A 16,091-nucleotide genomic window follows, 5' to 3' on the forward strand; every position below is an offset into this window, starting at 1 on the left:
TTTCTTTGTAATTTTAAAGTTATTTAATCAATAACTTCTATAATTTTATATTTCCAAATAAAATTGGATAAACCTTTAAGGGTTGTGGTTAACATATAACAAAGACATAAGAATATGAAGATTCATCATTGTGTCGAAAACACTTTTTGTTCATAAAGTAAAGATTCAATTTGGGCTAAAAATGTTATTACTATAAACATACGTGCTAAAATACATAATATATGAACATATTGTCCAAAAGTTAAAAACACACAAAACCCCTTCTAAACCCTAAACCTAACTCTTCTCCTTTCTTCCTCCACCGAAACCAGTTTCAGCATCACAATCATCACTTCAACAACCATGAAACCAGCTAGGGTTTCAGGTGCGCACAAAATGACGCCACATCTCCCCAACGATCCTGACTTCGAGCCGTTACGAGAGCTCTTCAGCCACCATATTCACTCATTCGATCACTTTATCGAATTCGGTTTAGAGAAAGCTCTCATGAGCATCAAGCCTGTTGAGGTCGTTGATCCTACAACCGATTTGAAGCTAAGAAATATCCTTTTATCTCGTTACAATACTATAATTGTATTAGTACTCGTGTTTGCTTCATTATTTTTTAAGCTGTAATGAAATTAGTCAATTACAATATGTTTTTGTTTAATTCTTGACTTGAATTGTACTCTGGTTTGAGAAACCTGAGCTGTATCATCCGCAAAAGGAACGGAGTTCGAAGCAGTTTCGTGAAGCTTTATATCCATTTGAGGTAGAGTGTGTGTATTACTGGATAATTCAGTTGGTTGTTTAGTGATGGTAGGAATGTATGAAGTTATTGATTAGCTGTGTTTTTTGAATTTGAATTACAGTGTAGACAAGCGAAAATTTCGTACACTGGTAAGTTTATGGTGGATGTTTGTTTTAAATATGGCGATGGTCCTGATGGAGCTGTTATTAGAGAGAAATTCAGTTTTGGGCAGTTGCCGATTATGTTGAAGGTAAGGGAATGTGTGTGTGGTGAATTCTTATTTAAAGTTATATGATTCTGCACTGTAGTGTTGTAAAAATCGGGATTGATTGGCGATTAATCGGTAATCAGTACTCTATTGTTTGGAATTTTATGTAATCGGACCCAAAAATCGGTTATCGGTCAAAGGCGGTCCTAATTGGAGTAAATTGTTCCTATATTCGATGGTGAGATTCTTCGGATTCACGAATTCTGATGCCGGTGACGGTGTTTATCGAATCGTCAACCGGAATTAGGGAAGGAGGGAGGACCCGGATGACTGTGTTGACGGCGGTGGGGTATTTCATGCTGGCAAAATCGTCTTCATCTTCCTTGTTACATTGCACTGCTGCAGAGTGAAGATTTTTGGAGGCAGTGAAACCCTAGAAATGGAGTCGATATGTGTTTTAGGGTTGTTTAAACAGGCTGATTGTGAGCTGGTGCGCCTAAGAATGTTATTAATAGCAACCAAACTGGGCTTCCCCAGTGGATTTTAAATGTAAAGGTTTTCTGCTTTTTAGGGTGGGTACATATATAACTTTGAAAAGTTGCATGTAAAAATTAAAAATTCCAATCTGATTAACCACTAGTCGGTACCCCACTGCCTAACTAGTGCATAGCGATTATTACAACACTGCTGCATAGTGGACCCTGGTTACAAAAACGGGAAGGATTTGGGTAATTCGTGATCACAGAACTAAAGTCTTAAGGCGTATGAAGTTGCTAAACATGTTGTAATAGGAAACATTCTTGTCACGGCCTGACATTTAGGGTTCCCTGAAACTTTTTGCAGTCAAAACTTTGTCACCTTAGAGATGCTGATCATCATAAACTGGTGTCCTATAAAGAAGAAGCATCAGAAATGGGCGGGTATGTAATTTTTTTATACTTATAACCTTTTTTATGTCATTCATAAAAGTTTCAAATTCTCACCTTCTGAAATAAAGAATGTTTATATGTCTGTTTTTTATGGCAACTTTTCAAGTGCTAATTACATTACATCTTATAGGTACTTTATATTAAATGGGCTTGAGAGGGTTGTCAGATTATTAGTTGTGCCGAAGAGAAACTACGTAAGTTACTTGTTACGCTTTACATAACTTATTTTAGTATTTTAACTGGTGACAATTTTAGCCAAATAAGCTTTGCAACATTGCATATTTGCAGCCAACTAGTATGGCCAGAAGTGCATATCGCAATCGAAGAGAAGGGTTCACTGATAAAGCTGTCATTATAAGGTCATTTCCTATGTTTCTATTTTTTGTGTGTTAAAAACAACTTTAATGTATATGTTTCTGTACATTTTCAAACTTGTTGGTTATATTATCTGTTCTCTTCTCAGATGCGTTAGAGAAGATCAATCAGCTGTAACCCTCAATCTATATTATCTTAGCAATGGGAGTGCAAGGGTTGGATTTCGGTTAGTAGTAATGATTATGGTGTAACAAAAGTTTTATGTTGTTTATAAAAATAACCGCTAATTTTTCTTACTTTGTAACATGTGTAGTATACGAGGGAGGGAGAACTTGCTACCCATAGGTCTTGTTTTGAAGGTACAAAGCACATATTTTCTAGTAAATTTAAAAATTTGTACCTTGTACTGATGTTTTTGTATATTTTTTCGGTCAACAGGCCCTTATTGATACTACTGATCATGAGATTTTCCTGAGTTTGACGTCTGTGTACCATGCTAAATATGAGAAGGCAAAAGGTTGCGTTGGCACTCAGATTTTGAGTGAAAGAGCAATGATTATTCTCAATGAAGTTAAAGATCTGTCTTTATATACCCGCATCCAGTGTCTGGAGTACATCGGTAATTATTGTTCTTTTATCACTTTCTGTTAACTCTTATTTTAGATGCATAAATTTTGTTTATATTCTTATATTGTAATCAGGGGAGTACTTTAAACCTTTTATGGACGGAATGGAACACGATAGTTACCCTGCTGTGAGTCTTATTTATACATCTCTATAATGTGTGTATTAATTTATGGATCTTTTTTTTGTCTTATATCAACAATTTTTTTTTTCTGTAGGTTGCTGACGCTGTTATGAGAGATTTCGTATTAGTCCATCTTGAGAGCAATCATGATAAATTTAATCTGTTAATGTAAGCAATTCTTGCTTTTGTTATTATTTTTTGGATTTCAAAGTATTGACATATCCTTTTATTCAGTTTTATGGTGCAGAAACTTTTCTCGTTTATTGATCAAACCTCTATACCGGACAACCCTGATTCGTTGCAAACTCAGGAAGTTCTGCTGCCCGGTCACTTGGTTACAATATATATTAAGGTAAAATAAAAGTTTATTATAAACAGGGATTAGAAGTACTGATATTAAATGAGTGATTGACATAGTTAGTGTAGGGTACGTAGGGCTTTAACTATTATTTGTAAAAGTTCAACAAGATGTTTGTGTAATAACGTGTTTTTACTTATTTTCAGGAAAGGTTACAGGAATGGCTACTAAAAGCTAAACGACTACTTCAAGATGAAGCTAATAACAGAAAGAAAAACTTTGACTTTGGCAGCTGTATGCTCTATTTCATTATTTAACCGAGTAAAATGCATTTTCGTCTCTGAGGTTTGGTCAGTTTTGCGACTTTTGTCCAAAGGTTTGTTTATCCGCATCTCGATCCAAACGGTTTAAAATCTTGCCATTTTCATCCGGGTCGTTAACTCCATTCATTTTTCTCCGTTAAGTCAGGGGTATTTCCGTCGTTTTGTTAACTTAAAAGGAAATTCGGTCTAATGGATTCGGTCAGGGGTATTTTAAGGGGGTGTTTGGGATTGCTTATGAAAAACTCCTTATCTCCTTTTTCAAAAAGTCACTCCCTCCTAACTTCTCCATTTCTCCTTTTCAAAGCCTTAAAACCTCCTTTTCAACCCATTACCCAAACATCATTTTCTAAAAAACTCCTTTTCCAAAAAGTTAAAAGTCAATAAGTTGTTTTATAAGCAATCCCAAAACACCCCCTAAATGCTTGTACATAAAGTGAAATAGACCATATTGCCCTTTAAGTTCACAAAAAAAGACGAAGATACACCGACTTAATGGAAAAATGGATGAAGTTAACGAGCTGGATGAAAATGGCAAGATTTCTGATCTTTTGGATCCAAATGCGAAAAAACAAACCTTTGGACGAAAGTCGCAAAACTGGCCATACCTCAAGGACAAAAATGATATTTTACTCTTTGACTTATGAAGACAAACTTTTCTTTAACTTAACCTTATTTATGTCTTTTTGGTTTGGATTATTGCAGTAGCTGACATAAAGCATGCATTGGATAAAAATCCTTCAAAACAAGTTGGTCAAGCTGTTGAAAATATGTTAAAAACTGGAAGATTAGTTTCATCGTTGACTCTTGATCTGAAAGAGGTACTCATTTACTTGTTTTATATACACATTTTTTTGTTAAAAACTGTTAACTGTTCAATTTCAAAGGTAAATCTGGTTTTATTTTTGTTTTTGTAGAAAGCTGGTATGACCGTGCAAGCAGAAAGGCTTAATTATCTTCGTTTTCTGTCACATTTTAGAGCTGTTCATCGAGGTTCATCACTTGCAGGACTTCGCACTACAAGTGTGCGTAAGTTGTTGCCAGAGTATGTATATTTTTGTATATTTCAACAATATTTATGTAGTTTACATTGTACTATCTTCTCTCTTACTCTCCTTTACTCTGTTTTATGCTCTTTTTCGACATATTTACAGGTCATGGGGTTTTGTATGCCCTGTTCACACACCTGATGGTACTCCATGTGGACTGCTTAACCATTTGACTGCCTCATGTCGTAAGTTTATAGCAAACAATCTCTTAAATGGTTTTATTCTAAAAGTTAAGTTAATATTATATATACAGATCTTGTAATCGTAACTAAATCATTATTTTTTTGTAGAAATAGTTTGAAAAGTCAACAAAAAAGTATTCATATGTTTTTGACCATTTACTGTATCTGATTACCCTTTATTTAACCTTTTACTGCTTCTAATTACCCTTTACCACTTTGATAATCAATTATAGGTATCACTTCCTTTTATGATTCACAAGGAAAAATTAGAGATTTTACAAAATTACAAAAATCTATTCTGAGTGTTTTGGTCGCTGCGGGTATGACCCCTTCAATTCCAAAGCTTGTCAAAGCTGGTCCTCCGGAAGTTCTTCACGTTTTACTTGATGGCCGTGTTATTGGTACTATACCAACTGATAGAATCGAGAAAACCGTCAACCACTTACGGAGTTTGAAACTATCAGCTGCATCAATGGTCTGCTTCTGTTCACTTAAAAAAGTTATTCATGCTTATCATCTTTTGTGAATTAACGTATATTAATAAACACTGAAACAGATCCCCGAAGATTTGGAAGTGGGATATGTACCTATTAGCATGGGGGGAGCGTTTCCGGGTCTGTACCTTTTTACAAACCCGTCAAGATTTGTCCGGCCCGTTAGACAGAAGTTTCCACCTCCTGGAGAGAACAACAATATTGAACTGATCGGACCGTTTGAACAGGTAAATATCATGAGTATTTTTTATATGAGACTGTAATTTTATTAATACGTAAGACATTTGTAGGTTTATATGGAAATAGAGTGCCCTGATGGAGGAAACGGTGGAAGATTAAATGAGTTTCCCGCAACTCATGAAGAAATTCATCCAACGGGAATCCTTAGTGTTGTCGGCAATCTTACTCCTTGGTCTGATCATAATCAAAGCCCTAGAAATATGTACCAGTGTCAGGTCTTTATCTTGTTATTTTAAACAATTTTGCGGTAGATTCTTATGTCACTATTTTTGTTGATTTACTGTTGAACTGCTTTTGAACTTGTAGATGGCAAAACAGACAATGGGTTTCTCTTCACAAGGAATCAATTGTCGTGCAGATCAAAAGGTGTATCACCTTCAGGTTCGTATAATCTCTTTTAAATGTAATTTATAAGTATAAATTTATAGTTGTAGTTATGTAATATTGCATGTTGGTTGTTGCAGACCCCTCAAACCCCAATTGTGCGCACTGCTACTTATGAAAAATATCTGATTGATGAATCGCCATTAGGGACAAATGCAATTGTGGCCGTGCTGGCTTATTCAGGGCAAGTGTTTTCTAGAACCATGTATATTTTGTTGTTTTTTTTTTTCAATGTATATTTATTCAATCTAATTATGCAGATACGATATGGAAGATGCCATGGTTTTAAATAAGTCATCTGTTGACCGTGGGTTTGCTCATGGTCACATTTACCAGGTAAGTTATTATCGCTATTTGTTGGATTTTCTGATTTGGAAAAAAATTGGTGGAAGATTAATAATTTAATATACTATGAATGTTATTTGCAGACTGAATCTATTGATTTGGCTGATGAAAAGGCTAAATCCGATCGTGCCAATAGAATATTTAGAAGAAGCAATCAAGATAAGGTTTCACATTCGTTTATCGATCAAGACGGTCTCCCATATGTTGGGCAGGTTCGATACTTCCCTTTATTCTCTTTTTTTTATGATGTAGTTATGTGTTTATTGATGTATGTTTTCTGTTAAAATGTTAACTGTCGACTACCAACTTTCAGAGGATTAAACCAGGAGAACCATATTTTAGCACATATAATGAAGTATCAGGCGCTTCATTTAATCAAAAGTTGAAAGGTTCAGAACCTGTTACAGTTGATTACGTTGCAGTTGATGTGAAAACCAAAAAGCAGATAACAAAGGTATATTTTTTCAAATATTTTTTGATTTCAGTTACAGTTATTGCCTTATTGGTCCAGTGGAATTAGTTTTGTGAATTTATTACAGGCAAACATACGTTTACGCCGTGGCAGAAATCCCATAATTGGTGATAAATTTAGCAGTAGACACGGGCAAAAAGGTGTATGTTCTCAACTATGGCCCGACGTGGATATGCCGTTTTCTGGAGTTACCGGAATGCGACCCGATCTTATTATCAATCCTCACGCATTTCCTTCTAGAATGACTATTGCAATGCTTCTAGAATCTATTGCTGCAAAGGTATCATAAATTCATAATCACTGTTATGTTATTAACTGATATGTATGTATGTGTGTATATAATTTGTTTGATTATATATAGGGAGGCTCGTTACATGGGAAATTTGTGGACGCAACACCTTTCTCAAGCTCGGTTAATAAGTCCGATGAAAGTGAGGGGGACCCACTTGTGAATGAACTTTTTTCCATGTTAACTGCTCGCGGATTTAACTATTCTGGTACTGAAGTCTTGTACAGTGGTGTTTATGGGAAAGAGTTAAAATGTGAGATTTTTATTGGTCCGGTTTATTATCAAAGACTAAGGCATATGGTTTCCGATAAGTTCCAGGTACGTTTTCTAAAAACAAATTTGACACGAATCTAAACACGGCAAGAAAGTTATAAAAGGGCTGCAAACGAACCGGACAAACACGAACCAGACCTTTTTCGTTTTTGTTTGTTAAAAATATGTGTTTACGAACTGTTCGTGAACACTTACCGAACGAAATTTTGATGTTCATGTTCGTTTGTTAAGGACATGAACGTGTTCGTTTGTGCTTATTTTGTTAATTTTAGGCAACGAACGTTGATGAACACAAATGAACACAAACTAATGTTCATGGCCACAAATGGAAACAAAAGAACACAAACAAGAGTTCATGAACAAAATATATAATACATTATACATCGACGCTTATTAAATATTTTATTTTTCGGAATTTTGAAGTATTTAAACAAAATCTAAAAACTAAAAACACTAATGAACTATCAAACATAAATCATAAATGAACACGTCACCGAACGTTCACGGACATATATAAACAAACGCAGCCTTTGTTCATGTTCGTTCATTTAACTAAACGAACCGTGTTCGTTTGTTTAATAAACGAACGAACACAATCGAACTTCCCACTGGACGTTCACAAACTACTTGCTGAACGTTTGGTTCATTTGCAGCCCTAGTTATAAAGATTTATTTGTGGCTCATAAAATAAATAATGTTTCAGGTTAGATCAACTGGAACGGTGGATCAAGTGACACGTCAGCCTATAAAAGGAAGAAAGAAAGGAGGTGGTATTCGGTTTGGTGAGATGGAACGCGACTCGCTTCTTGCACATGGGGCAGCGTATTTGTTACACGATAGGCTTCACTCAAGTTCAGATCATCACATTGCTGACGTGTGTTCGATATGTGGAAGCATTCTGACCACGACACTGATTCAACACCAGAAGAAAGCATTGAGGGAGATTGCTGGGCTGCCACCTGGCAGAGTCCCGAAAAAGGTCAAGTGTGTTGCTTGCCAGACAAGTAAAGGTATGGAAACAGTTCCAATGCCTTACGTTTTTAGGTATTTGGCTGCTGAGCTGGCGGCTATGAACATACGAGTCAGACTCGAACTAGGGAATAGCAATGGAGGTGGTGCTGCTTTGAAACAGTAATATATTTATGGGAGGGAGAGGGTTTTGTTTAAACATACAATTTTGCTACTTGTGAGAGTCAAAGAGATGTATTGTGTTTTTGATGTTGAATCTAGGCTAATTTTGTTGAACCAGAATGTTTATACTTTGTAGTGTTGTCAATTATATGATCGATATTCTTCTCTCTCTTTTTTTTATGTACCTTTTTCTAATGGTACATATAAATCATCAAACTAATTTGTTAACCTTTGACCTAACAATTTGTTTACATGATGAGTGAACATACGGAATTTGTTCTTTTATTTGGAAATATCAGGAAAAACAGTTAAAACCTTTTATTTTAAAAGTTTTTGAGACTGAAAAATTAAATGATTCATTTTATTAATGAGATAGAGGTGTGTTCATACTTTTTAATAGAGAAATGCGAAAAAGGTTGTAAACCCATGTATCATACAGGTTGAATAAATGAAATATCTCACGTAAGTAAAAGATGATAATTTCATACAAAAATTGTTTAAACCACACATAATTAAGAGATAATTTACACAATTTAAGAGGCTAGTATATTACATATAATTATTATTAAGGATCAAGATCATTTCAGAACCAAAAAAAATTACAGAACTTACAGAACTCATCTAAACCATTAGATCATCTGATCAAGGGCTAATATAGAATGTGGCATTTTAGTAATAATGTAGAAGTTTAAGGATAATATATTAGATAATGAAGGGTAAAAAGGTAAAGTTTCATATCCCAAATTATCACATGTTTTTGTATATCCTGATTTCTTTCGATTTCAATATTTGATTTTTGACTAACTTCCTGTTTTTTCTCATTTGTAGATCTACATAAATCGAAAAGAATATAAAGTTGTTACAAAATCCACAAGTGCTAATTGGAAAAAATAATTCGGAGGATTTCACATAATCAAAGCCGTAATCGAAAAAGTATTCAGGTTCTTTAGATTTTCATTTATTTTCAAATCATTAAGGTATACTATGCAATTTGTTTTGGGTTATATTATATATTAATACACTTGTTCCATTTCTTGTTTGTTTTCTTATAATCAATGGATCCATAGAAGATGGTTCAACTAGTGCCTCCTTTAATTGTTATACAGTGATATTATAGATTTTTAAGATCCACACGACAAAGAGTTCTAACTATTTTTACCAACTATTTAGCTAGTTTAATGTATTCGGATAGTTATTTAACTAAGCTAAATTTATTACTGAAATGATTTATAACATAAAAATATTGCATGCTAGGCGTTTGAATAAATGTTTACATATACGTAAATTCTTTAGTTACACGTATGTCGAACAACTACATATATGTAAATGGTTGACTTACACACCTGTAAAGCATGTTTCAAAAGTAGTCATTGTTTTTCTTTAGTTTAACATTTTAGAACCTATTTTTAGATTTTAATTTTATTTATTATTTACACTTTAAGGTACAAATTTTAATATACAAGTTAATTACATATATCGGTATGTTATTAAGCTTTTGATCCTACTCTTATTTACCTTGTTTGTTGTTATTGTATTTATAATAGTTTTTGTGATTGCAGGCTTTTGATCCATTTAAAGTGTTCATATTTAAAGAGAAGGGGGCCAATGAAAATGCATGTGTTGATATCAATTTTTCAATAGTTTGATTATACACATGTGTAAATATCGATTTATTGTTACATATGTACCTGGATATCTATTAACAGATGTGTAAACATAGATTTGATTTATGTTACAGTTAATATAAATTTATTAAATATATTTTTTTTGTTATTTACATGTACACAAATGTGTTTGATATAATAATGATTAAATATCTATATGATGAATGGTATGAAGAAATTTATGATGAGTATGAAGATTTACAAATATGTAAACAGGTTATTTATACGTCTGTAGAAATTAAAAGTGATTTACACATGTAAACATATAATTACTTTGAAAATGATGATGAACATGTAAATGTATAAACCTAAATGTTCATGTTATTTGATCAATAAAAATAGAGAGAGGAGAGAGAAAGAGAATAAAAAAATAATGAAAAAAGAACGTAATATTTAATAAATTACTATTATATCCTTTTTATTTAGTTTTAATCTAAAATATAATGATTGGTCTAAATTGGTTCTGCAAGTTCTGTTTAAAAATAAGGTTAATTATCATTAAATACACAAGTTAAAACTTACAATTGAATCATAAATAATTTGAAATATAAAGATACATGTGCATAATCTGCTAGTTCTATTAAATTTTAAACATTAGCTTGAGCACATATTTTATTAATGGTTTTCACATATAAGGAGAGAGTAGATGGTTACAAACAACAAAACAAAAGGAGAAATATTTATGTGATTATGATAGTTCTCTACTATAAAAGTTAAAATTGGTTTTTTATATTAAAACATCTTTATGTATCATAGTTTCTTTGCACTCCTGTTATATTAGGCAAAAGTGTTGATAAAGCAAATATATACTATTTTTAGCTAATTTTTGACATGTTATGGTTTGAAATATGGACTGGCTCACGGGCAAACCGATTCGGTAAGCATCCACTGGCTCAGGGTTGAACTGAGAGGTTATGATCGAATCTGGCTGAACCATAGAACATGGTGAACCGTTTGACATGATAGCGACGAATGAATTCAAGTCTCATCATTCATTACCGGATTATTCAAGGGTTTATCAACGTTTAAAACAAGGTGTATATCTTAATATTAACAACTATCTTCTTTGATCCCCTCTTCATTTCTTCTTCCTCTTTTCAATGGACCAAAATAAATAAATGACAGTAGGGCAAACTCAAAAATTGCCGTGCAATTTTATTAAATAATCATCGTCTCTTTAGTCGTTCAAAAGAAAAAAAAATTGTTGGGAAAAAAATTATTTACATCTATCACAAATAAATTAACAAGCCAAAGAATTATGAATGCATTCTCTTATCAACCTCATAATTTAGTTAATTACATACTCTCATTTCTTATATCCTCAGAATATAAATATAGGGTCACGTTCATTACAGAATAGCGAATTCTCGTGAGAACAAAACGAATAAAGCTAAACCGAGTACTCTTTTTAATTAATTGTTCATATTTTTAAGGGGAAATGGACTGTATCACCCTCAACTATGCAAAATTGGCCAATATCACGCTCAACTTTCAAGTTGGCTCCCACCACCCTCTACTCGACAAGTTGGTGTCACTGTCACCCCTTCGTTAAAAAAACACTAACTGAGTTAGTTTTTTAAGCCTATGTGGCATTTAAATGATGACTTGGAAGCACACGTGGACAGAAACTTGATATATCATCTGTTTAACATCAATTCAACCATTTAACCCTAATTCCCAAACAAACTCATCTTCTCCCCATCAAATTGGTGACGAAGATCAATTGCAGGTAGAGGGTCATCGCCGTTTTTGCCCTAATACCTCCTCCCCATAGCCGATCTTGCCCTAATTGCCCATTGAAACATTCAGGCAACATGTCGTCGTCTTCTACCTCTACTCTAATTCGAAAACCTAAAGTCTTCAAGGTCGATTTGGATGGAAATGTGTACTGTCATCACGACGTTGTTGCTGTTCTTCGAGTAGCTGGTCTTAAAAGTGAAAGACATGGTGAAGAATTTTACGGCTGTTCTCACTGGCCTGTAAGTTGAATTTGCATATCAATTTGGTGTTTAGGAGATATTCCATTGCAAATTCCTTATAGTTGTTGTGTTTTGTAGAGAGGGGATTGCAAATTCTTCCTTTGTAAAGAAGAAGTTGATAAGATGTTCGTTGAACGTTCATACGGCACCTCAACTCAAGTGACGTTTAAAGACCTGAAGATAAAGAACCTTGAATTACACAATATGTTGTTAATAGAAGAGAACAAGAACTTGAAAGCAATGAGATTTGACACAAAGACGAAGTCGAAGAAACCATATGTGCTAACCTTTGTAATTGCAATTGCCATATTATTGTATTTGTGGAATTAGTATTTATTGATAATGAACTGTTGTGGTATTTAGTGTTTGTAACCATTTGTGCCCACTTGTTATGAAATGAAGTGTTTTGTTACTTTGACTCAACTGGACATCTAAGTTAATGTACATGTTGACCATACTTGCAAGTGACTCAAACTGCATATGAAGCCAAAATGGCCACTGTTTGAACCAAAATTCACAAACTGTGTAAAGCAAAAGTGGCCAAAGTTTGACCAATTTTGCAGTCAAACTCTAACTAGGTGCATAATTGGCTAAAGTTTGACCAAACTACAGTCAAACTGTAAATAGGTGCATAATTGGCCAAAATATGAACCAAAGTGCAACTGCACTTGCAAGTGACTCAAACTGCATAACTAGGTGCAAAATTGGCCAAAGTATGACCAATTTGCAGTCAAACTGTAACCAGGTGCATAGTTGGCCAAATTTTGAACCAAAGTGCAAGTGCACTTGTAGAAACAGCAGACCAAAGTGCAGAAGCACTAAACCAAACTGCTGTCAAACTGTAAGTTGAATCAAAATTAGCCAAAGTGCAGAATCACTAAACCAAACTGAAGACTGACCAAAACATACCAAACAGAAAGCATGGTCATCAATTTTTGAGTCAACCTATTAAAGTGTACACAATGACCATAATGGAATATGTACACCAATATGTGACTCAATCAACAACAAAAAAAGTCAAACAACACTGAAAAGTCAAACAACACAGAAAAAGTCAAACAACATAGAAAAGTCATAGATTGACTACTTAACTGGTCCCACATTACTAGAAGGTGTTTTTAGACAAAATATTAGAGTCATACATAACATTGCCTACTTAAATAAGTCATACATAACATTGCCTACTTAAATAAGTCATACATAGCAGTGCCACAAACACAAAAGATCACATGTAACTTCAGCCTTGATTGGTCTTTCTCTTTCCCTTTTGACTTGACTTGTTGGTTCCCTTTTGAGTAGATTTCTGAGTTGGCTCTTGAGTGGACTGCTGGGTTGCCTCATGAGTGGACTGCTGGGTTGCCTCTTGAGTGGACTGCTTTGTTGCCTTTTTAGTTGACTTTTTCCGTCTCTTTGGAGCAGAACCACCTGAGACACAAACTTTAAGCCATGTAATTAACCAAAGAATAAACTTAAACTTAATAACATTTACCTTCAGTTGTTTTCCCCTTCTCAGTGCACTTTCTTTTGTTGTGACCTCTAGCCCCACAGTTACTACATTTCATTATAACCCCATGCTTTGTGAGTTTCCCAGGCCTTTTTGGATCTTCATGAGGATCCCTCTTCCTATTCTTCTTGGGCCTACCAGGAGCAGATTTGATTGGTGGTGGATCCATTGGCTGAAACCCTTTTTTAAGCACAACACCTTCTTGCATCCAGCTAGAAACCCTTTTTTAAGACCATCAAAACATACAAACAGTCTGAAGAATGCTTCACATGTGGCCTCTGGATCTAGATTAATGAAACCTGGTGGAGCAGTTTCCAACTTGAAAGTTGATGATGGATTTGCTTTCCTTAATGCATTCAGATATGAACCAATCTTACTGTAATGATCTCTCATTGATCCATGAAGCTTCTTATGTGCACTTTTCTTAGCCTTATAAGCCAATCACTTACTTATAATCACCTTGTACTTTTGTCTGACAGCAGTTATGATTTCCTTAGCAGACCAGTGTGGTTCGGCCTTAAATAAAGGTAGGAACTCATCACCTATAAACTTAGCAGTTAGTTGCCTGTTCTTTATCATGTTTCTTTGGCAAGTGTGACGGTTTTTCACACTTTTAATCATGTAACATTCTTTCCCTGTGTGCATTGAACAAAATAGATAGAAAGGACACCCTGCTACACACTTGATTACTACACGACCTTCTTGTTTGGTATCACTCTTTGCTATGAAAAGATTCCTGCCATTAGACACAGCATATCTTCTAACTGCCTCCTTAAAGGAATCCTTGAAGCAAACCTTGTCCCAACTTTCCAAACAAACTTCTTCCAGTTAGTTTTGTGCACTTACACTAGGAGCAGTTTCCCTAAACTTTTTACCTCGAACATCGTCTTCTTCACTATCGCCTGGTGTGGCAATATCACCATCTGATTCTTCATAACTACTGTATCCCTCTACGTGTGCACAACTTGCATCATTAGATTCATGAAAATTACCTTCTTTTTCATTATGTTTGATACACTCTTCAATTATCTTCTTTGTGGCTGCTTCTTCATCCTTGGTAGCTTGTTTAATTGCATCTTGTGATTGTTTCCATTCTAAATCTTCTATGTCTGAATCTAAGCCAACCAATTCTTCCAAAACCTCATCATCATCAGAATAACAATCCTCATCATCATCACAACTGGACTCTTCATTGTAATCACTGTCTTCACTGTCCTGTTCTAAATCAGCTTCTTTATCACTATGTTGACCAAAGACTTCTTCTTGTACAACCTCTTTTACTGATTCTTTCACAACCTCTTTAAGATTTGTTTCCTTATCTATATCAAATGCCCATGAAGCCTCGTGTACTGGTTCTTCAACAACCTGTTTAACACCTGATGTACTTCCAGATCTAGGGACTTCAGGAGTTGTAAAACATTTACCAGATGCCCTACCCACTTTCACGTGTATTACTTTTTTTCTGGGCTTGGGTACTAGTTTTTTTGGGTTGGGCTTGTCGTTTAATGGGCTGGGAACTAGATTTAGGTTTAATGGGTTGGGTATTGGACTGGCAACTGGATTGGGCCCGTGGTTTACTGGGTTGGGAACAGTGGTGGGTCTTATGTTCAGACATAATTGGGCTATGTTGAACAAAGACTTAAATGAACGATTCACTCCAATTTTTTGCCTTCATTGCAAGTTCCAACACATCTTTATCATCACGAGACAGTTTAAAATCACCATTATCCGCATCCATCCCATACATATAAAAATCTCTACTTTCGTACTCGTTGGTTTCCAGTGCATAATCAACTAGCTCAAAGTATGCGATATGATCAAAATCCATTTGGATTAACTTACAATTACCATCAATATACTGAGGTTGATCAAAAGAGAAATCAAGACAACCACCGTACCAAAGCATAACATCTATACGCTCCATAAGTTAAATCAGTGTGTAAAATCACAATGCAATCAACCCTAACATAAACCTTACCTCTTGGGAGTCTGAATTTTGCCTGCAATCGTCGATGATCAAGGAACTAGGGTTTGATCGCCAACATCGAAGTGAACTGGTGAACAGAACTGGATTTTGATGAAATGTAACTGATTAGAGAGGGAAAGGGGGTATTTATTGAGGCTCTGTCCACGTATGCTTCCAAGTCATCATCTAAATGCCACATAGGCTTAAAAAACTAACTCAGTTAGTGTTTTTTTTAACTAAGGGGTGACAATGACACCAACTTGTCGAGTAGAGGGTGGTGGGAGCCAACTTGAAAGTTGAGCGTGATATTGGCCAATTTTGCGTAGTTGAGGGTGATACAGTCCATTTCCCCTATTTTTAAAAGTTTTTTATTCTTTACATACAAATGTGTATGTTATATACACAAAAAGACCACTAATCTAATGTGTATTTTTTTTCTTTTACTTTCTAACGTGTCTCTACATAATACATCTTACACGTGTGTAGATTCTATAAATAAACAATTTATGTATATTATTTATTTATGAATTTTAAGATAGATGAAAGATTGCATTTCAATCATTTTCTTGAA

The 16,091-nt window shown here is 34.5% G+C and overlaps 2 protein-coding genes across 2 annotated transcripts; one reads left to right on the top strand and one right to left on the bottom strand.

Moving 5' to 3' along the window:
- The first annotated feature begins 232 nt into the window (after nt 1-232).
- LOC110937441 (DNA-directed RNA polymerase I subunit 2) lies at nt 233-8,578 on the top strand. The gene is made up of 27 exons (XM_022179862.2): nt 233-541; nt 669-751; nt 852-980; nt 1,782-1,858; nt 1,998-2,061; nt 2,156-2,226; nt 2,331-2,408; nt 2,496-2,541; nt 2,621-2,801; nt 2,884-2,936; nt 3,025-3,098; nt 3,165-3,282; nt 3,435-3,522; nt 4,254-4,369; nt 4,466-4,593; nt 4,703-4,782; nt 5,013-5,254; nt 5,336-5,500; nt 5,564-5,728; nt 5,820-5,894; nt 5,978-6,081; nt 6,158-6,233; nt 6,326-6,454; nt 6,556-6,696; nt 6,782-6,994; nt 7,076-7,321; nt 7,980-8,578. Exons 1-27 carry the CDS (start codon nt 343-345, stop codon nt 8,409-8,411), a joined length of 3,573 nt encoding a protein of 1,190 aa, XP_022035554.1. The 5' UTR covers nt 233-342; the 3' UTR covers nt 8,412-8,578.
- Nucleotides 8,579-13,287: 4,709 nt separating this feature from the next.
- Nucleotides 13,288-15,478, bottom strand: LOC118491594. The gene is made up of 5 exons (XM_035989484.1): nt 15,224-15,478; nt 14,401-14,919; nt 13,874-13,983; nt 13,540-13,775; nt 13,288-13,475 (listed from the first exon to the last, which is right to left on the bottom strand). The coding sequence occupies exons 1-5, from the start codon at nt 15,476-15,478 to the stop codon at nt 13,288-13,290; spliced, it is 1,308 nt and encodes a 435-aa protein (XP_035845377.1).
- Between the last annotated feature and the right edge of the window lie 613 nt (nt 15,479-16,091).

The sequence above is a fragment of the Helianthus annuus genome, chromosome 4, assembly GCF_002127325.2.
Source record: "Helianthus annuus cultivar XRQ/B chromosome 4, HanXRQr2.0-SUNRISE, whole genome shotgun sequence".
NCBI lineage: Eukaryota > Viridiplantae > Streptophyta > Magnoliopsida > Asterales > Asteraceae > Helianthus > Helianthus annuus.

What these genes read in the sequence shown, in the direction of transcription:
- LOC110937441 (XM_022179862.2), top strand. Translation starts at nt 343, where the DNA reads ATGAAACCAGCTAGGGTTTCAGGTGCGCACAAAATGACGCCACATCTC. An exon ending in GAAGCATCAGAAATGGGCGG is followed by an intron (nt 1,859 to 1,997) that starts GTATGTAATTTT and finishes TACATCTTATAG; the next exon opens with GTACTTTATATTAAATGGGC. An exon ending in TGACTCTTGATCTGAAAGAG is followed by an intron (nt 4,370 to 4,465) that starts GTACTCATTTAC and finishes TTGTTTTTGTAG; the next exon opens with AAAGCTGGTATGACCGTGCA.
- LOC118491594 (XM_035989484.1), bottom strand. Translation starts at nt 15,478, where the DNA reads ATGGAGCGTATAGATGTTATGCTTTGGTACGGTGGTTGTCTTGATTTC. An exon ending in TTAGGGAAACTGCTCCTAGT is followed by an intron (nt 13,984 to 14,400) that starts GTAAGTGCACAA and finishes TTGGCTTATAAG; the next exon opens with GCTAAGAAAAGTGCACATAA. An exon ending in GAAGGGGAAAACAACTGAAG is followed by an intron (nt 13,476 to 13,539) that starts GTAAATGTTATT and finishes TTTGTGTCTCAG; the next exon opens with GTGGTTCTGCTCCAAAGAGA.